The sequence below is a fragment of the Diaporthe batatas genome (genome assembly GCF_019321695.1).
Source record: "Diaporthe batatas strain CRI 302-4 chromosome Unknown Contig00009, whole genome shotgun sequence".
In the NCBI taxonomy this organism is placed as follows: domain Eukaryota; kingdom Fungi; phylum Ascomycota; class Sordariomycetes; order Diaporthales; family Diaporthaceae; genus Diaporthe; species Diaporthe batatas.
Window position 1 is genome coordinate 1046080 of NW_025408556.1, and position 20539 is coordinate 1066618.

The 20539-nt window shown below is 55.5% G+C and overlaps 8 protein-coding genes across 8 annotated transcripts; 5 read left to right on the top strand and 3 right to left on the bottom strand.

The window, feature by feature from the left end:
- Positions 1-13: 13 nt before the first annotated feature.
- KVR01_008188 (snoRNP complex protein NOP56) lies at positions 14-2453 on the top strand. Its single transcript, XM_044791657.1, has 2 exons — positions 14-333; positions 422-2453. Exons 1-2 carry the CDS (start codon positions 164-166, stop codon positions 1809-1811), a joined length of 1560 nt encoding a protein of 519 aa, XP_044643166.1. The 5' UTR covers positions 14-163; the 3' UTR covers positions 1812-2453.
- Positions 2454-2551: 98 nt separating this feature from the next.
- On the bottom strand, positions 2552-5109 carry KVR01_008206 (AAA family ATPase VPS4). The gene is made up of 3 exons (XM_044782835.1): positions 3985-5109; positions 3402-3852; positions 2552-3302 (listed from the first exon to the last, which is right to left on the bottom strand). Exons 1-3 carry the CDS (start codon positions 4629-4631, stop codon positions 3081-3083), a joined length of 1320 nt encoding a protein of 439 aa, XP_044643184.1. The 5' UTR covers positions 4632-5109; the 3' UTR covers positions 2552-3080.
- A 533-nt stretch (positions 5110-5642) lies between these two features.
- KVR01_008134 (tubulin-binding prefolding complex subunit YKE2) lies at positions 5643-6129 on the top strand (the record flags this gene model as incomplete). The annotated part of the gene is made up of 2 exons (XM_044781375.1): positions 5643-5706; positions 5789-6129. The coding sequence occupies 2 exons, from the start codon at positions 5643-5645 to the stop codon at positions 6127-6129; spliced, it is 405 nt and encodes a 134-aa protein (XP_044643112.1).
- Positions 6130-6639: 510 nt separating this feature from the next.
- Positions 6640-7427, bottom strand: KVR01_007813 (uncharacterized protein; the record flags this gene model as incomplete). Its single annotated transcript, XM_044789696.1, has 2 exons — positions 6640-7319; positions 7382-7427. The coding sequence occupies 2 exons, from the start codon at positions 7425-7427 to the stop codon at positions 6640-6642; spliced, it is 726 nt and encodes a 241-aa protein (XP_044642791.1).
- A 2099-nt stretch (positions 7428-9526) lies between these two features.
- Positions 9527-11331, top strand: KVR01_008067 (uncharacterized protein; the record flags this gene model as incomplete). Its single annotated transcript, XM_044785837.1, has 3 exons — positions 9527-9661; positions 9725-11049; positions 11142-11331. The coding sequence occupies 3 exons, from the start codon at positions 9527-9529 to the stop codon at positions 11329-11331; spliced, it is 1650 nt and encodes a 549-aa protein (XP_044643045.1).
- A 2376-nt stretch (positions 11332-13707) lies between these two features.
- Positions 13708-15359, top strand: KVR01_008250 (uncharacterized protein; the record flags this gene model as incomplete). Its single annotated transcript, XM_044790914.1, has 5 exons — positions 13708-13833; positions 13896-13991; positions 14306-14535; positions 14611-14781; positions 14840-15359. 5 exons carry the CDS (start codon positions 13708-13710, stop codon positions 15357-15359), a joined length of 1143 nt encoding a protein of 380 aa, XP_044643228.1.
- A 365-nt stretch (positions 15360-15724) lies between these two features.
- Positions 15725-17734, bottom strand: KVR01_008166 (uncharacterized protein; the record flags this gene model as incomplete). The annotated part of the gene is made up of 5 exons (XM_044789122.1): positions 15725-15930; positions 16118-16371; positions 16438-17214; positions 17268-17388; positions 17470-17734. 5 exons carry the CDS (start codon positions 17732-17734, stop codon positions 15725-15727), a joined length of 1623 nt encoding a protein of 540 aa, XP_044643144.1.
- Positions 17735-18251: 517 nt separating this feature from the next.
- Positions 18252-19479, top strand: KVR01_007913 (uncharacterized protein; the record flags this gene model as incomplete). The annotated part of the gene is made up of 5 exons (XM_044784523.1): positions 18252-18311; positions 18361-18508; positions 18581-18596; positions 18663-18757; positions 19262-19479. 5 exons carry the CDS (start codon positions 18252-18254, stop codon positions 19477-19479), a joined length of 537 nt encoding a protein of 178 aa, XP_044642891.1.
- Positions 19480-20539: the final 1060 nt, after the last annotated feature.

A 20539-nucleotide genomic window follows, 5' to 3' on the forward strand; every position in this document is an offset into this window, starting at 1 on the left:
GTGCAGCTCCAATTGCAGCGGGAGAGAAATTTCAGACCGTCGAGGAAAAAAAAACCCTTCGAGCTGCCGGCTGTTTTGAAGCAACGACAACCCACACTCTGTAAGCAGCAGCAGAAGCAGCAGCACTACTGCCTCAGCCGTCTTGCCAGCTCCTCCCATCAAGATGGCCAACATCAATTACTTGCTGTACGAGTCGGCGGCTGGTTATGCCGTCTTCGAGGTCGTCAACCAGGCCGACAGCGTTGGTCTGCAGCTCAAAGAGGTGCAGAACTCGCTCCAGAACCTGGCCACCTTCAGCAAACACGTGAAGCTCGTCAACTTCACCCCATACCGGTAGGCTGCTCCCCACGGCGACTCGCGGCCCATGGCCCATGGCCCATGGACTTTGCCGTAGGCCCTGGTCGCTGACACGATTCTGAAGAAATGCCGCCGAGACGCTTGAAAATGTCAACCTCATCTCCGAGGGTATCATGCCCGACTACCTCAAGTCCATCCTCGAATTGAACCTCCCCCAGACCAGTGGAAAGAAGTCCAAGATCGTCCTCGGTGTCCAAGACAGGAAGCTTGCTGGCGAGATCAGCTCCACCTTCAGCGGCGTCGAGTGCGAGACGAGCGAGACCTCGGAGGTTGTCGCCGACCTCCTCCGTGGTATCAGGGTCCACGCCGAGAAGCTGCTCAAGGGCCTGCAGGAGGGTGACCTGGGCCGTGCCCAGCTCGGTATGGGTCACGCCTACTCGCGCGCAAAGGTCAAGTTCAGCGTCCACAAGAACGATAACCACATCATCCAGGCCATCGCGACTCTGGATGCGCTCGACAAGGGCATCAACCAGGGCTCCATGCGTGTCCGTGAGTGGTACGGCTGGCACTTCCCCGAGCTGGTCCGCATCGTCTCCGACAACGGCACTTACGCCAAGCTGGTCCTCGCCATTGGCGACAAGAAGACCCTGAGCGATGACAAGCTGCACGAGATCGCCGCCGTCATTGACGACGATGGCGAGAAGGCTCAGGACATTATCAACGCTGCCAAGATCTCCATGGGTCTCGACATCACCGAGTCCGACATGATCATGGTCAAGTCCTTCGCAACCTCCGTGGCCAAGATGGCCGACTACAGGAAATCGCTTTCCAACTCCCTGGACGCCAAGATGGGCCAGGTCGCCCCCAACCTGCAGTGCATCCTCGGAACCCCCGTCGCAGCCCGCCTGATCTCGCACGCCGGCTCGCTCACCAACCTTGCCAAATACCCTGCCTCGACCCTCCAGATTCTCGGTGCCGAGAAGGCTCTCTTTCGCGCCCTTAAGACCAAGGGTGCTACACCCAAGTACGGTCTGATCTACCAGTCGTCTTTCATCGGACGCGCCGGTCCCAAGGTGAAGGGTCGCATCAGCAGATATCTCGCCAACAAGTGCAGCATGGCATCGCGTATCGACAACTTCTCAGAGCACCCGTCAGCGCGTTTCGGCGAGGTCCTGAGGCAACAGCTTGAGGACCGGTTGGAGTTCTACGCCACCGGCAAGAAGCCAATCAAGAACGAGGAGGCAATGAGCAACGCGATGAAGGCCATCCTTGGTGACGGCAACGACGACCTTGCTATTGACACTGAGATGATCGATGCCCACCCCACACAGGAGGCCGAGGAGGGCAAGAAGTCAAAGAAGGACAAGAAGGAGAAGAAGCGCAAGAGCGAGGCCATGGACATCGACGAGCCCACGGAAAAGTCTGACAAGAAGGACAAGAAGAAGCGGAAGAGCGAAGCAGATGGCGACAAGAAGGAAAAGAAGAAGAAGAAGGACAAGAAGGTCGAGGCCTAGAGTGCTTCGCCTCTTGATAATAAGCCTCTTTACATCCCGAAAAGCCTACCTGAACCCTCAACCCCCAAGTCCCGCGGGCAAAAGAGACAGGTCGGAGTCTTGGAGTCCCCCAAGAGCCTGCCTGAATCTGGTCCTGGTCGCGCCGTGAAAGCAGCTGAGCAGAGGGCGCAGCAGCCGGAGCGGCGGGACAAGAGGGCAAAGAAAAGCAAGGCTGATTACATGCCAGCCCTCACCCCGCCTTCCACGCACAACAAGATCCTGGATGCCCAGGAGCGGCTCCTGAAGGGCCAGAAGAAGTGCGAGGACAGGGCCAAGGCCCATGTTTCTCCCAAGAAGCAGGCCAGACACAGTGGGGATGTGGGATCTTGAGATATCTGGTGGGCTTCGTGCGGTGATTTCCATTCCTATTGATCTTGTTCGTGGGTTCATCTCGGAGTTGCGAGGGCGTGCGGGAGAAAATCGGCATCGGAGTTAGGGAACCAATTTTTTTTTTTTCGTGCTTGCATCTCATTTTGGTTCGGTCCTCTTTCCTCGATCATGGCCTATTTCAGGCCCACTGACTGACTGGCTGGCTGGGTTGACATATCCTGTTGTACAATCAATCACATGATCGATCAATCAATCAAACCTCATACCCGTTCAGTTGTGGCAGTTGCAGAATGCAAGATCCAGTGAAAAAGAAGTCCAATATCTGGCAGCAGTCCCGACTGTTGCGGTGGTCACCGCACCCGACGCCCACACTTGATGATTATCATGGATTTTTTTACACAGGCTACCACTCTCTTTTATTTTGTCAGTTCCTTGCCATAAATGTATCGACCCTCCCATCCGGCCTGCCCAAGCCGACCACTATGCTTTGTTTGTTCGCTCAGAAGATTAACGCCGCGACGCCCGTCTGCTTGCTTGCTCGCTCGCTCGCTTGCTTGCCTCTCGAGTTAACGTGATATCCACGTCACACACCACCACAAGATCGCCGCCACCGCCTGACCCAGCGCTCGCCGGTGCGAGTCTTCCCCCCATCCAGATGGACTCCATCCAAGCCAGTTATAGCTGCGTGCGCCATCCACGCAGCCTCACTTGCCCCCTTCCCCTCCCGCACGCGCGAGTGCACCTAATTCTCTCCTCTACCGACCTGAATGACCCCAGATCACGTTGGCAAGGCTCGAGGCCCGCCTCGCTTAAGGATGGCCCTCCTGGCTGGTGTAGTATTCCGTGTGGGAGAGTGCCCTTGTTGCTGTGCCCACCACTGGCCCGCCCGGCACAAAAAGACTATGAGCCCTCGCTGCCGAACTCGTGTGTCCACTCTGAGTTCCTCTTGAGATCCTCCTGTGATACCGTAGGCCGCGACGACTTGATGGACTTGACAAAGTCCTTGAAGTCGACAATGGGCTCGAGCAGCTGGTCCGTGTCGACCTCCTCCCACGTCATCTCTATCGCGTCGGGCTCGCCCGGCGAGCAGGGTGTCACTCGTGACTCGCCGTCGACGTTCACCTATTTAATTTGCGAAAAGCGCGGAATTAGCGAACCAAGAACCCGCAACCGCTCCCATGTGGGCTGAATTGGATCTGTTGTAGCAGACAAAAAACGTACCTTTTTGAAATGCGTCGCCTGCTGGATCTTGCGGACGGGCTGCATGAGGGCGTCCTGCACGGCGACGGCGATGTCGCTGCCCGAGTAGCCCTCGCTCAGCTTGGCCAGCTCCCTGTAGTCCTCGGACTTGAGGCTCGTCTTGGTGTCGCCGACGGCGATCTTGAACATGGTGGTCCTGGCGGCGATGTCGGGCAGGGAGATGTGCACGCGGCGCTGGAAACGCCGCCGGATGGCCGCGTCCAGCTGCCAGGGGATGTTGGTCGCGCCGAGCACCAGCACGCCGGTGGAGTCCTTGCCGACGCCGTCCATCTGCACCAGCATCTCGGTCTTTATGCGCCTCGACGCCTCCGACTCGCCCTCGCCTCGGGGGCCGCACAGCGCGTCGACCTCGTCGATGAAGATGATGGATGGCTTGTTCTCGCGGGCCATGTTGAAGAGTTGCTTGACGAGCCTGTGCGTGGGTTGCTGTTAGCGGGCCTCGGTGGTTCTCCTGACCTGCTTGGAACACACTGCCCCCCCCTCCCCTCCTTTCTGCACATATCTCTGCTATATTTGCCGACGGGAAGTGGCAGGAAGCACATACCTTTCTGACTCTCCCATCCACTTGCTCACCAGATCCGAACTGCTCACGCTGAAGAAGGTACTCTTGGCCTCGGTGGCCAGCGCCTTGGCCAGGTAACTCTTTCCCGTACCGGGGGGCCCGTAGAGCAGGATACCCTTCCAGGGCTTCCTGTTGCCCTGGAACATCTGGGGGAACTTTATGGGCAGCAGCACGGCCTCCTTGAGGGCCTCCTTGGCGCCCTCGAGGCCGGCGACGTCCTCCCACTTGACGTTGGGGCGGTCCTGCAGGATGGCGCCGGCTAGGGCGTTGCGCAGCTTCTTGCTGTCCTCGTCGATGGGGGCGCCGTTGCCGTCCTCGCCGTCTTCCTTGCCCTTAGCAGTGCCGGCGGTGGACGAGCCGTTGGCGCCGACCATGCCTGGCTTCTTGCGCTTGGCGTCGGCGTCGGACAGGTGGGCCTTGAGCTTCTCGGCGCGGTCCATGTACTCGGCGGTCTTGGTGCGGATCATCTCCTTGGACTTTGGGTTCTTCTCCCACTTGAGGGCGAGCATGAACAGCTCTAGCGACTGGTAGTACATCTGGTAGGCCTTGTCGTACTGGGCGGCGTTATCAGCCTCGATGGCCTTGCGCACCTGGTCGATTGCGCGACCGAGGAAGTCGGTGTTGGACATGATGGACTGGCTGGCTGGTGGTGCGGTCCTTTTCTTGGTGTTTGGTGGTCGTCACACTGCTTGCTCGAAGAGGGAGGGCCGGGGTGGCGGGGAGTCGACTCGAGGAGGAGGGGGAGAGAGGACTGAGACGATAGACGGCCGGAGGTGGAGCAGTTGAGCAGCTGATAGTGGCCCCGCTGGATGAGGACGTCGACACCACAATAAGCTAAGGGTCGCAGTCGCGATCGCACTCGGCGCGTGTGTGAGGGAGGGCCGAGGGGGACCAGTTGAGGAGGTGCAGGTGAGTAGACTGAATAGACTGAATAGACTGGATGCCCTGCAGTCAAGTCAGTGTGGCCTAAGACGAGTGGACGTTTCGAGCTGGAGTCTTGCTGGCCTTGGCACGCCATTCTTTTTGGATTGGCGGGGTTGAAGGGCCGAGAGGCAGAGAGAGGCCTGGGCGGGCAGGCTGGAGTTTGCACAGTGACGTTACCTGCCCCAGGGGATCCATAACACCTGGGCACTTATTACTGTGTACTCCGTGCAGCACTTGGGCAACAAAGCCTTTGTGAAGCACCAGATCTGGACCCGATCCAGAGTGCTGCAGCAGCCTCGGTAGCAGCAGGAAATAAGTCAAGACTTGCATATCTGAAGAAAAAACATACATATACATTTATAAAAGAAAATACCCGAGTGTCTAGCTACTGTGGGCAGTGCCCGTTTGGAGCACTTGAGTATCTTAGTCGGGAAAATATTATAGAGTACCTACAGTAGATACACAATGATATTGACCTCTTGCCTGCGACTCAAAGGGACAAAAAACCGATTGAGCATCATCCCACTCAGGTTTTTCTTGCATCAGTTGCATCAGGAGAATCCAGCAGACCAGCAACACCACTTTGGACACTGCCAAGAGATCCTGAGGATAAGATCAACCACCGCAAAACTCATCGCTCACCCTGACCTGGATTTAACCCCTGAGCCTCACTCATTCACCGCCCACGGCCCCTTTGACAAACACATCCCCTCAAAATGGCTTCGGAGGCACAGGCCAAGCTCCAGGCCCTCTCGGAGGAGTTCACAAAGCTACAGTCAGGTATGTGTGCACTCCTCCAGCGTGCACCTCCCCGTCGCCAACCACCGCCGCCAGGCCAACAAGCCGCTGACACCCCAGGCAGAAATGCAGACGGTGGTGTCGTCGCGGCAGAAGCTCGAGGCCCAGAAGCAGGAGAACGACGGCGTCAAGAGCGAGTTCGCCAAGCTCAAGGACGACGAGGCCATCTACAAGCTCATCGGCCCGGCCCTGCTCAAGCAGGACAGGGTCGACGCCGAGACCACCGTCGACGGCCGCCTCAACTTCATCAACCAGGACATCACCCGCCAGGAGGACAAGATCAAGGACCTGCAGGAGAAGCTCGAGCGCGTCAAGGCCGACATCATCAGGATCCAGACCACCGCCCAGTCTGCCGCCCAGGGCAAGCAGCCTGCCGCTGCCGCTGCCGGGGCGGCCAAGGCGTGAACGGCCGAGCTGGAGGGTGAGGACTGCTGAATGCTATGCGCGAGTAGGCATGTGATGGGGCTTTTGGCTGAGGTTCGAGCAACAGCCCGAGGGCCCAGGGTATCAAGGCGGACGCTTCACCTACGGGAGTACAACTACACGTGAAGAGGACACCCACACAATTGTCACGCGTGTGACCCGACCGGAAGAAGAGTTGAGAGTGGATATGATCTTTTGTTGCTGTTGAGAGTGAGGCATTCTATTCATCCAAAAGGTCCTAGGTGCCCAGATCTAAAATGCAAATACCAAACAATGCCAGTCCCAAACCCAACGCCGTGCTCATGGATGGGAGATGAGGCCATGCCCTTCTGAAAATACAAATCCCTCCACCTAAAATTCGAGGCCCCAAACTCCGATGCATGCTAGTGCGCCTTCCTTTCCCCCCATTCCGAGTTGCAGTCTATCGCCGTCCCGATCCCGGTCTCCTCGTGCGGGCTCACGCATGTTGTGCGTCCCACCTCCCCCTCCTGTCTAGTTGAGGACCATGATCTGGAAGACATCCGGGACACCAAAGTTCCTCTGCAGGTGCGGGCCGTCGTCCCACAGCTGCTTCTCGGCCACGTCCTGCTGCTTGGGGCTGCCGAGCTCGACGACCGAGACCACCCCGGTGCCGCGCTTCTTGTTGTCGTCCGCCGCGGCGGAGACGACGTCAGCGCCGGCGACGGCCTTGCCGTTGACGGCGTCCATGATCATGTTGCCGATGTGGGCCTTCTCGAAGCAGTTGGACCACACGGGGCTCTTCTCGATGGCGTCGAGCATGACCCTGCGCTCGTCGCCGGCGGCGAACCGCGCGAGCTTGGCGTCGAGGACCTCGGGGGAGAGGGTCACGCTGCAGGTGGCGACCTTGCGCAGGAGGTACACCAGGCCCGCGACGGCCTGCGCAAAGATGCACGCCTTGGCGTCGGCGTCCATGGTGGCCAGCAGGCGCGGGTCGGGCTCGTCGAGGACAAAGGCGCGGTGGTCCTCGTCGAAGACGGCGGACAGCATCTTGCGCAGGCACAGGAAGTCTATGGCGGACTGGTTCTGCACGGGGAGCTTCTGCAGGGCCGAGGCGAAGATGCAGCGGCAGAGGTGGAAGATGGTCTCGTCTGGGATGGTGGTGACATGGTTGTGGTGGATGACAAAGAGTGGGTATGATGTCTCGATGGTTTCTTGTGCGGTTGTCAGTTTTGGGTGGTGTTTTATGTAAGAAGGGGGTTGGGGTTGTCCATACCTCGGCACTTGGCATCGAGAACTGCGTTGAAATTTTGTGTATCCATATTTATGGTGTCTTGGGGTTTCTTTCTGCTTGTCTGTCCCTATCGGTCTTACACCTCAAGAGGTCGAATCGAATGTGTATGACAAGGATGAATACGGTTTATGGGGAATTGACTTTCTATGATGAGCTGCCTTGGGGACTACTGGCAGTCATCCTGAGGAGAGGACATGCTTTATATCATATCGTACTGCCAGCTGTCTTGTGCCAGCCTTGCAGCCTCGTCTAATGAGGGCCGGGAAGGCATTGTAGCACGCAGGCACGCATACACACGGAAGTATGCGGCCATGTTCCGAGGCGGGACGAGCCTCAGGATGGCGTGGCATGACAGGCAGAATCGAAAGACTGCGGCGTGCAGAAACAATTCCAAGGGCTGGCCTGAGATTGCACCTGCAATGAATGGGATCCCTTGCGTGGGGGCGCCGCGGGTTGGGCGCAGGAGCAACCAACCCAGCCTGCCAGCACAGCCAGAGAGAGTCAGCAGTGGGCAAATCCAAGACAAGGACCGCAGAGACGTGCGCATCACCGAGTGCGTGTGAGAGTCGGGACATCAGCCCAGTGAGCGTCAGAGTTGGCTGTTCGGAGGTTACAGAAGTAGGACGATGTGGCCCAGGCGCTTGCCTGTGGTAAGAGACTGCGTTCCGGTTTCTCCCGACCCCCCGGAGATGAGCGCACTCAGCAGGGCCTGGACCGCCTGAAGGCCTGGAATGCTGCACCACTGGACAGCATTTTCCTTCAGGGCCAGCCAGGGCCACCCAGCCGCCTGCCAGGGCCACTTGGCGGTAGGTAGGGCCATGTCAACATGTCCTGCATGTCTGCATGTCTGCATGTCTGCCTCGTCACTGCGAGTCGGGCAGGGGAGATATCGCGAGAATTATTCGCAATCTCTTGCTGGTCCGCCCTGACCTGGAGAATTCAAATTCTTGTTTTGATTCTCAGATCCACTGCAAAACTCTCTGGTCCTGCATCCCGAGCAAATCATATGATCTCATCTCACTTTTGACTTTTCTTTCTTTCTTTGTCTCCGTATCTTCCGTATTTTACTGTTGTAGTAGCTGCATGAGGCCTCGACTGCTCCAGCGAGTAGCTCTTCCTAGTATTCCGACATCCAGGACATCTTGAACACCGTAATATCTCTGGCTAATCAGAAATACATGAATTCTGCTCGTGTGCAGGGTACAGTTCGCCGGCGAGAAGTACTGCCAATTACAGGAGACAACCCGAGAACTGACAAGATTCTTCCACAAAATTACAAACATATGTACACAAAAATATATATTGATATACTGAAGTATGCATACTTAAGTATGTAACAATACGTACCTAACTGTCTGTCTTCCCTCCCCCCTTACTAGGTACCTAGGTACCGAAGTATCCACATGTTTACCTCAGCATCTGATACCAGATAAGCGCACAGGCCAGGCGGGTAGTCAAGGACGGCAGGACGGGTGCTGTTGTACCCCGCCAAGATATTCCCCGGCGGCAGGCCTGGGCGATGGTCGATCGCGGGGCTGCTCGGCCAAGCTCCCCTAACAATGTCGTACCTCCCTACGCAGCATGACAGCTAAGCTCGCCCTGCTAATCGGCGTCGCACCCACGCGTAGGCGCCTGATCTGCAACACGAGCCGGCCCAGAAATTAATTAACTGACAACCATCGTCGAAACGCACCAGCAGCAACATCATTCAGTCTATACGCCGCAGCAATAACGCTTGTAATTTTACCTCCTTGTTCTTTCTTTCCTTCTTTCTTCTCTCCTGCATTTCCTGTTGATGTCGTCGGTCTTCGCGTGCTTCAAGCCTGCCAGTGTGTAGCCAGGCAGTTTGAGTCTGGCTGCCCTTGACGGACTTGACGGACTGACGGACGGACTTACTGACTGACTGACTGACTGACGGACTGACGGGCTGATTGTACCACTTCGGCTTTGCCTCGAGTCCCTTGAGTCCAGCCCGCCTCCTCCGAGCCCTGATCCCAACCGTTCGTTTCCCGCTCGCTTCCTGGCGCATTATGACACGCGCCGCAACCCCGAAGTGATCACCTCACCCAGCCTTCCTCGTTGCCAGACTGTTTGACTTGACCCGACAGGGCAGCCGGGTCGCCCACCATGAACACCACCTGGGCCCTGCCGGACCGGCCGCTCAGCGTCAAGGAGATCGATGTCGAGGCCAGAAAGTTCGAGTTCAACAGTCTAGTCGGCCTCAAACAATGGCTGCGCGCCGCAGACACCCTCCTTCGCCAGGTATGGACGTCGTCCTCCGCTGCCGAGTCGCGCCTTCTCTGCTAATAGTCTGTCCCATCCCAGGGCAACATGTACGCCCGAGAAGGCAACATGAGCCAGGCCTACCTCCTCCTCCTCCGGTACTCAACCCTTGTCATGGACCACCTGCCCAAACATCCAGAAGCCAAGACCTCCGACGGCAAACGCGCCCTGAAACCCCTCACTATCGGACTTCCCAGGGTCTTTGACACGTTGGAACAGCTGAAGCCCCAGATCACGGACGCTCACGACGAGTGGGTCAGGATACATGCGAGCCAACCTGACGGTTCGATTAGGCTCGAGGGAGAGAAGTCCCCGTACGAGAGACAGGCCGCGAGGGACCCGGCACTGTCGTGGAACCCAAAGGTCCGAGCAAAGCTACTGGACGCAGGGGAGCATCAGGACCTGGCCGTCGACCTGGCCCAGCGAGAGATCAGGCGCCGGGATGCGGCTCGTAAGGCGACCCGCCAGGCTGGCATCTCCGAGGAGGAAGAGCAGGCACGACGGGGCGCTGGGCTCTGGGACGACTGGGACGTTACTGCCCCTCGAGACGGACCAGGCGCTGCACGCGATGATGGCGATGTCATCAGGCGCAACATGGATGCTGCGCGCCGCAGGCTGGACCAGACCGACCAGGCAGCACGCCCACCCAGCTCCGACGGCAGCTACCCACCGCGGCCGAACAGCTACAGCACTTATGACCGGCGGCCATCGTACCAATACCCGTCCATCTCGAGATCCTCGGTGCCCCAGTACGAGCCCTCCATCGGCGACCCATACCGCGGCAGTCGTCCTCGTCCTCCCCCTCCTCGTCCAGCGAAGGAAGACTACCAATCACGTTCAGCGCCTCCACGGCCAAGCAAGGAACCTGTTGACTCGTTCGGCTCAGCGCACGACGTATCACCCACCACCGCACAGCCTGAGCCTCCGGAGCTGCCACCAAAGTCGATGGATCGCAAGGAGCGCTTTACTTTCAGGCCAGCAGCCTACCTCGAGAATGGTACTCCTATCCGGCCTGTTTTCCTGCCGGATCGTCTGCGCCATGAATTTCTTACCATTGCCTCTCCAAACACCAGAAAGGGCCTCGAGATGTGCGGCATACTGTGCGGGACATCAGTCAACAACGCCTTGTTCATCAGCACCCTCATCATACCGAAACAAACGTGCACCACCGACACCTGCGAGACGGACAACGAGGAGGAGGTGATCGAGTTCTGCATGAAAGAAGACCTCATGGTGTTTGGGTGGATCCACACTCATCCAACTCAAACATGTTTCATGAGCTCGCGGGACTTGCATACGCAGTCGGGCTACCAGGTCATGATGCCGGAGAGTATCGCAATCGTTTGTGCCCCACGATCCGAGCCCTCGTAAGTCCTCGGCACCCCATGTCCTCCCGGACATACTACCTATTTAATTGTATGACAACGGTTGTGCGGATCTCGGCTAACACACCGCTCAGCTACGGCATCTTCCGACTGACGAACCCACCTGGGCTCGACCATATCCTCCATTGCACTCAATCCTCCACCTTCCACCAGCACAGCATTAACGGTCTGTATACCGACGCCAAGCACCCCGGTGGCCACGTCTACCATTCCAATCAGTTAGACTTCCACATCGAGGACTTGCGTCAGCCCTCGCGAATATAATGCCGCACAAAAGCAGGGGCAGAGGACCTGCATCAGCCTTCAAGAACATAATACTGCACATGAGCAGGGCAGAGGTCTTGCTCACACACGGACATGCTCTTGTGCCACTCGCGCAGGATGCGAGGTAGAACCCTGAAGTGGAGGATACCCTTGACGATCACTGCCCAGCTCGTTTTGTATTCCGAGTTTTGACGTCAAGGCGCATGTTGTGTGTCCTCCGTTCTGCTTGTGGTACTCCTGCCGATGTGGTGTTGAGTGGGCCCGGATGTGGTCTCTCATATGACTCTGAAAGTTTGCGTTTCCCCATATCGGCAATTCTTGAGGGTTTCTGATCTTCGGTGTCTTGTTGGGAGGTCTTGGCTGTTATTTACCGAATGTCGAATATGGGCCAAGCCGTGCTCCCTCCAGCCAGTACACTCTTGTTTACCTCTTTTCCCAGCCTTGAGCTCCTGTTCGGTGGTGGAGAGCACAAGGTCTGCCCGGTCGGGATTGGCATGCTGATGCATGGTGGCGTCGTTGAAGTGAAGACAGAAGTAGCTCAGAGTTATCGGAGGAGACAGACATGGTGCTCGCATCAAGCCGCGGCACATTCTCTCCGTGTATGAGCATGGTCTCTTGCATAGCGCCGGCGTTTATTTTGTGAAATTTCCATTCCAGGTCGCGAACCCGTCATGAGGAGCAGCAGACTCGGAGCTCACCAAAGCAAGAGAGGTACAGGGATATTTTGCTATGCGGATGTGTTGCTTGAACGCCAGCCTCTCACACTCGGCGGGGTCTTGTGCAGTGCAGATACAATACAAGCATTCTCCCTCCAACTTGCCGGCGCTTCACCCACATTGCGCACCCGCCCGTTGCATCGGGTGTCACCCTGTGACATACTGGTTCTTGGGGAAGCCGCCCCTGTGCGACAGCTGAACTCTTGTTAGGCGCCCTGGGTTACATATATACAACGCTTGCATCGCTTGTTGAGCTTCCAGTGCACGAGCCTTGGAGGGCGAGAGTGTGTCTGCTCCCGCGCGCTCCGGACTCGCGGTTCCCGAGAGCCTGGTTGTGAGCAAATTGTCTTTTCCTGACATGCGCAAAAGCTCTTGATGTCAGAATGCATATGCCGTCGGGAGCTTGGGCTGTGCATTACTACGCCAACTAATTTGTTATTGGGCCAAGTCCTAGGATCATCTCCCTCCTAAAAATAAGCGGTGTCACGGATCAGCGGTTTGGAGCATGGCAGTGTCTCTCTCACTTATTTCCTAGCTAGGTAGGCACTTCATCAGTCTTGTGAACCACGGAATGGGCCCCGTGAGCCACGGAATGGGCCCCGTGAGCTGTCGTCTTTCTCCGTGGCAGGGCCGTGCAGGTGGTGCGTCTGCCGACATGCACGTCACAACGCCGGATGTGACCTATCCTCACATGCGCCTGCTGCAACATCAGCTGTCCTGACAAAGGCGGTGGAGGCGACGACACGAGCAACACTCCTTGGCGAGGGGCGTAGTCAGCAGAGGCGTGAAGATCTTTAGGTTTCCCTCACATCGGACGACTTGAAACCAGACATTCCAGCCTCCGCCAAGCTCGATGGCGGGCCAACGTCGTCCCTCTCACTTGAAACCGTCCGACTGCCACCCGGGGTCCTGGGAGGCTGGCAAGCTGGCTGGCTGACCCTGTCTTGCCATGTGGCGGGCTGGCTGGCTCCCGCAAGGACAACGTGGTGGGCCTGTTTGAGGATGAATAGTCCGCGGCTGACCGGCTGAAAAGCTTATTTATTGCCCGCGGCGTGCCACTCCACATTACACTGCACGCCGGATGCAACATTATATTGAGTCTGGCCCCAAGCAACTCTAAGACCGTGAGTGAGGGCCAGCGGGGCCGAGTCATGCCTGGCTCGCCCGCCGGTGTTTAAGCTCCGCAAGTGCGTTTTGGCGATCAGCATTTGGGCTGGTGTGCAAAACAACATTTGAAGGCCCCCGCCGAGTCATTTGCCGCTTCTGGCCTCGACGTTGAGCTGATACCGGCGGAAAGTGTAGCCCAAGGGCTGTCTGGGGCTGGGATTCTTGGACCTCTGTGCTATTGAGATGAAATGGTCTTTCACGATTGGGGGCCCGGGGGTGGGGTGTGCTCCTGCTTCTGGAAGCAGGCCTCGAAATTATAATACATATGCAATGCTCTGACAACTATCTTGAATGTCCCCCTCCCCCTCCCCCCGACGAGAGTTTCCGGGCAGTCGGTGTCAGTGAGGTGTGTCCACACATCCGATTTAAAGTATATTGGCAAGCCTCCTCGGACCGGACAGACGGCCCTCTGATAGTGTTTCCCCCGCATTTTCAAAGATGTACTGTTGAGCCTGTCGTTTATCAATCTTCCTTTCACAGTCACTCGCTTGACATGGCAGATTTGTACAGCAATGACTCTTTTACGGTGCCGGCCGCCAGTCACCGCACGTATTCCGACAATGGGCTGTCTTGGCCGAATCGCAAGGCTGACTTTATCGGCACGTTGGTTCCTTTCATGGTATGTGCCCCGCCAGCTCTTTGATATTAGTTGGGCATCACACTGACAGTAATGGCTCCTAGGTCCTAACGTGGGCCGCCGTGGCTCTTCGGCTTTACACTCGACTGTGGATCATGCGAGCCCCAGGCTGGGATGACCTATTTATTGGTCTCGCTTTGGTACATATAAGCCCGCCCGCCCCGTTGACACTTGGCATCTGCTTGCTGGTGCTCGGAGGACATCGAGCTGACATGGGAGTGACTACAGATCACTGGGACAATGAGTGGAGCAAGCTTGGCCATAGGTACGACCATACTCGCGGAGACGGCTATCCTGGGACATCAGCTTATTTACTTTCTTTTAAGCTACCAACTACGGCATGGGCCACCATATCTTTGAGATTACGCCGGCCGATCGGAATATTATGTTCATGGTAAATGAGACACTTGAAATCCAAGCCCGGTGTCTTGAGTAGCCTACTGATGCAGGAAAGCAGCTCTTTTATCTCTCAAATGGCGCTTTCACCATGAGCAACGCGTTGGTCAAGATCTCCCTTCTGCTCCAGTACCTACGCATATTCGTAGACCGCCAGGTACGGCGAATCTGTATCACGCTCACGTTTATCACCTGCGCCTACGGACTCGCTTTTGCCTTTCTCGCCTGGTTTCCGTGTATCCCCGTGGAGGGATTCTGGCACCGAGACCTGGACGCGTTTTGCTATGGGTAAGCACACCTCGGGCCCGCTACCCATCACCCCTACCTAGCACTCAAGATGACAATAGCTCATACGAAATGCAGATTTGGTTCCACGGACAACAAACAAGTATATGTGACGGTACTTCTTGCCAACCTTCTCAACATGGCGCTCGATATAGCGATATTCGTTCTTCCAATCCCTCTCCTCTTCCGGAAGGATACCGTGCGAAACACAAAACTCGGGCTTTTGGCTTTGTTTGGCCTGGGAATAATGTGAGAATATTGTTGTCCCTGGCGTATTGTGGATCATGAAACTAATGCATTTCAATAGCATTAACATAATTGCTGGTCTGCGCCTCGCTGCCAACCAGGTTCTGACCGAACAGGACATGGGCAACGACTTGCCATTCAAGTTTCCAAAGATATTCACGCTCGGAGAGGCGGAGAACAGACTATCGGTCATCCTCGCCTCAATCCCGGTCTTTTGGCCCGTCGTCACACAAAAGATCCAGGAGGTCTTCATCACGAGGGAGTTCAGCGTCAACAGCACATATCAGATCTCATCCGAGCCCGGGCGGAACTGGAGGGATAGTGACGACAAGCTGGCGCGGTACAAGGGCAGGCAAGGAACTTGCGAAGACATAGAATTACAGGCTGCGACTGGCAAGCGCGGGATGGAGTATCAGGAAGATGAGGTTCTGGAGGCCGGTATGCGGCATCCAGGGCGGCTGGTCGATGTGGAAAGCCACACAAATGCTTTATCCAGGCCGTTCGTGGAATCTGAGGGCGCAAAGCAGAGTGTCGTTTATGAGGTTAGAGCAGATACCTTTAGAAGTGCCTCACACAAGTGAGCATGACTTCAGCTCAGATACCCTACATTAGTAAGGATGAAACAATTTCCACTAGATTTACGAGCAGGGGTTGCATTCCACTATGCGGCATCGGTATATCTCAACACATGTCCTACTGAGAAACCATAAACGATATGCCTTCATCCTCGGGGACACATATCGTACTTGGTCGTGTGTCGCTCATGAGGCAGCCAAGGTGACCGCACAGACCTCAGGCAGTTTCCTAACTGACAGTTTGGCAGACGGAAATTCCAGTACATTCCCGAGGTCTGTTTGACCAAACCTCTGCAGGCATCTTGCCTGGGGAGTCCTCGGCTCCGCTTCCAAAATTATTGGCAAATCATGCACGGCTATCTGCTCCGAGTCTATTCCGGCAGCATCGTCACTCGCAGTCCCTTATGGCCTCGCCCAGGGAAGGCATCGAAGCCATCTATGGCGACTTTGATGTCCCGCTCGAATTCAACGTCGTATAACTCCATCCGGTCACCGAATCGCGACACAAGAGTGGCGACGGTCAAGTACATCTCAGACCAAGCGAGGTGTAGGCCGATGCACATCCGCGACCCCCCACCTATATAACTCAGTGTCAGTTTCCGAGCTTCAAGAGAAGTATTTCCATATAAAAATGGAGGGATGTGAGTCACAGGGACCGTAGGCTGTCTCAGTAGCTGCAGCTTGTCGAACGCTGGAAAGTGCCAGCTAGAGCTAAAAGACACTCGCTCTGGGATGGGCTGAGATAGTATCCAAGAATCGCTTACCAAACACAGTAGAAACCGCCCACTTCCGCCGGCGTGCCACCGGATCATCAGCCGTCTCCTCTTCTTCATCGCGTGTCTGGTCCCGGGGCAATACCGCCGGCAACCAACGCTCAGGTTTGAAAGCGTGAGGATCCGGGAAGATCTCCTCGTCTTCTAGTATATCGATGAAAGACATCCCAACAGGTACGCCATGTGGTATGATCTCGACGTGGCCGTCCGGGCGACTGTACGAGTAGTCCTCGAAGGGTGAGACCCTGGCGAACCGGTGTGGAGGTCCCTTGCTGAGCCTGAGGCCCTCCGTGACAACGGCCGTCAGGTACGGCAGCCTCTCGAGCTCCGCAGACGAGCTGATCGCTGAGGGGTCCGGGAACGCGGCGCGCAACTCGTCCTTGAGACGGGCGAGGCAGTCAGGCCGGCTGAGGACGTAGTAGACTATCGAGTTGAGGGCGTTCGCAGTGGTCATTGTTCCTGCCCCTGTCAGCGTGAAGGCCTCCTCCGTCAGCCGAGAGGCATTTTTCTCGGAGGGCGGCACGTCGGCCTCGAGCATGGACACGAAGACCGTGGCGGGCAGACTGTTGTCTTGAGGCTCAGCGGGCAACTTCTCGTCAGCAGTCTTGGCGTCGTGCTCGTCGACTAGTTGGGTCACCCTTTCGCGAAGCTCCTTTTGCTTCTGTTGGGCATACTGGAGGCTGGCCGCAACTCTCGACTTCCCACCTGAGATCCAGCCCAGCGGCAAGAGGAAGAGCCATGGGAATTGTCGCAGCAGGTGGTTAGACCGGCTGCCTACGACGCGGCCCTCATACCAGTCCCTGCCCAGGTCTTCCAAATCCAGAAAGCCTGTAGGCTGTCCAAAACAAACTGTGCTGATGACATCGCCAGTAAGAGCCATGAAGGCGTGAGTCAGATTGACCACTTTGTTCGATGCCGTGTCCAGCTGCGACTTTGCCTCGAGCCTTTCACACAGCTTGTTGACCTTGTTGATAATGAGAGGCTCCAGCCTTCTTATCGATGACTTTGAGAAGAACGGAGCTACTTGGTTTCTGCGCCGCTTGTGTAAATCATGCGACAGGGTCTTGAACGATGAGTTGCGCGTCCAGCTATGTCTTATGAGCGTCCTCCGTCGAATCGGCTTTTTTTCAGGGGTGCTTACGACTGTCGAACTGCCCATATCCACTTGTCTGTCGTCCTCTTCGCCGAGCTCACATATAAGGTATTGAAGAAATCTGGATCGTTACAATGGACTTCGCAAGGGTTGATGCGGACAAAGGGGCCTTCAGCTTCCTGTCAGATCGATAAATACAAAGAAGTTTTCCATGAATTCTAGACTCGCTGCCAGGATGCTGTTTTCATACCGTATTTCTCGTGCAGGTCACGAATCTTCCATGTGTACTGTCCCTCGTGAGGCCAGACATCGTAATAAAACTCGTACCAGTAACAGAGTGCTGCTAGCCGTGGCCCAGGGAACTTCGCCGACGGGGTCAAGTACAGCCTGTAGATTGCCAGCCCAAGCAAGTATATAACAAAGCAGCCCGTAAATACGGCATAGGTGCTGAATCTCGGTAGCAGGTGCGTGGAAGCTGTAGCATTCGTTAAGTCGGACGGCGTACTAGAATCCATTGCGAGCTATTCGATGAAGAGACTCCGGAGAAACTGAGGCGAGCGAGGCGATCAGTTGCATATGATAAGAGGGAAAATAGTCGAAGGGTGGCGCATTTGTCCGGGCGTGAGATATGACTATTTGCAACGTTCCTCCAAAGGTGGGTGCCATTGCTGAGTAAAGGCCCCTCCTCATCAAGTATCAGCAAGTTGATCTCATCAATGCCAAGCCTATGAGCAACACAGGGGCTGCATTGCTACCCGCAATCATGTCTTGGGGACCAATGACTTCCCATCTCGATAGATCTGTATTGCGCCCTAGGCTCAATCCGAGAGTTTAATTCCTAAAGCTGCATGTGTCGCCGGGGCAAGCCGGCCATATTCCGCCAGAACAAATCACATAGGCGCCCGATGTTCATCTTTATAAAAAGCATCCAGCATGCCTTCTGCACGTTCGAATCTCAGTGGTGCATTTGCAGACAATCGAAGATTTTGGAATGCAGAAAGCAATTTCAGAAGCAGCTCTTCACCCGACAATATGATGGCGAAGTCATCAGCGATCCAAGAAACTGTTTACCTGGTGGAGCAGTATGAAAATGTGAGGGGCCTGTTTGATGACAGCACATGTGTATTTCTCCCCATTGAAGCAACCTACTTACGAGATCAAGGGGGTTGACAAAGCGGTGGATCTGGTGGCCGGCCGTGATACCGAGCCTCTGGATCCTGCTGAGGCGAAGAGAATCCGGAACAAGATTGATCGAGTTGTTCTGCCATTGCTCTTCTCGGTGTATATTCGTGAGAATTTTCACACAGATAAATCCCTAGGAAATCAGCAAAAGCGGCTTTTCTGACTCGATATGTTAACAGTGCAGTTCCTGGACAAGTGAGCGGTACCAGTCAACGGCCTTCCCCCTGCTGCATTTTTCTTATCAGTTGTCTTTTCGTACAGATCGACCATAGGCGCTTCCTCCGTCTTGGGACTTATCAGCGACAACAAGCTCACGGCTGACGAGTTCAACACACTCGGATCTGCATTCTACATAGGTAGGACTTTCCGGGTGGTGTCCTTTCTGTGAGACCTGTTCTGACAATTAAAGGGTACCTTGTCTGGGCGTATCCCCATTCATGGGCTCTGCAGCGGTTTCCGGTCGGCAAATATCTAGCGGCGAATATTATTCTTTGGGCTTTGTTTCTCGGGCTCCAGTGCGTGTGTACGAACTTTGGCGGTCTTTGTGAGTAACAATGTGCAAACCCGGCACCTATGTGTCTTGTAAAGGGAAAGAGCACCACTCTAATCCTTTTTTTTTATATCTCCAATAGTCATTCTGCGATTCTTGCTAGGGGCGTCTGAGGGTTGCATGACAAACGGCGTGATGCTAGCCACCTCTATGTTTTACAACAGGACTGAGATCGGTCAACGCATTGGGTGGACCATCCAATGCCAAGGAGTTGGAACAATAATCTCTGGATTTCTAGCATACGGTGTTGCACACTCCAGTTCCACGAGAAAGCCGGCGCAGTGGCAACTTCTGTTGATCATCTGCGCAGGAATATCCCTGATTATTGGTGTGCTGTTCTGGTGGCTGTTCCCGGACAGCCCCATGAAAGCGCGATTTCTCACTACTGATGAGAAGATCAAGGTGATACAGCGCATCCGGTCAAACCAGAGTGGAATCGAGACGAAGGTTTGGAAGCGCGAACAATTCGTCGAGGCAGTAAGAGACCCCAAGACGTGGCTCTTTTTCTTTCTTGCTGCGATCTCGTAAGTTGAATGCTTGATGGATTGTCCTTCCTCCTTGACTTCTGCGATTTTCACACGTTCGTCACCCACGACTTTGGTTCTTAGCCAGAAACGACTGTCGACATCAGAGTTGACCATTCATATACCGTAGTAATCTTCAGAACGGAATAGGTACTCAGTACAGCTTGATCATCCGGTCTTTTGGATTCACCACTTTGCAGACAACAGCCCTTAACATCCCCGCAGGAGCAGCCCAGATAGTGTCGATCACGCTGGCGACACTTATCCTCGGGCGATTTCCTGTGAGTCTGCCAATGAGGACCCCTCCCGGCAGAGCCCGGGCAAAGGACAATTTTTCTCTGACCTCTGCATGTTGTTCAGAATGCCAGATCTTGGATCGCCATCGGATTCTTCGTTCCGTCGGTGGTAGCTGTTGTGCTGCTAATGAGTCTACCATGGGGCAACGGGGTTGGGCTGCTTTGCTCTTATTATCTGATGTGTTTTGGAGGTGCGCCTTCATGGGCAATGATTATCGGTTGGGTCGCAGTCACATCTTCGGGCCACACCAAGGTCAGTCCGATTCCCCCATGCTTCGAGCCTTCAGCTTCCCGCGCAGATTCCCTTGGTCTCATCGTCAGGCTTGATTTGTTTCCTAATCATAATCCGCAGAAACTTGCTGTCAATGCCATTTTGCTCATTGGCTATTCCCTTGGCCAGACCCTGTGCACCCTGTTCTGGAGAGCTCAATACAAGCCCAGGAACTACGTGCCCTACAGCATATGTCTTGTAGGCTCATTTTGTCTTCTACCAATATGTTCTCGAGGTAAACCTAACTATCTTCTCATCCTAGGCCTCATATATATGCAACTTCATCCTCTTATTTACCATCCGTTGGCTCCTCAACAACGAGAATCGTCGACGCGATGCTTCACAGACTGAGCATCCGGTCGAGGAGGATGGTTATGTCGAGAGAGCAGACTCTACGGGGCATCGCTACCGCCAGAAGGTTGATAAAGGGCTTTTGGACCTTACTGATAGACAAAACGAGTCGTTCCGGTACAGTCTCTGAAGCCGACCCACACTGG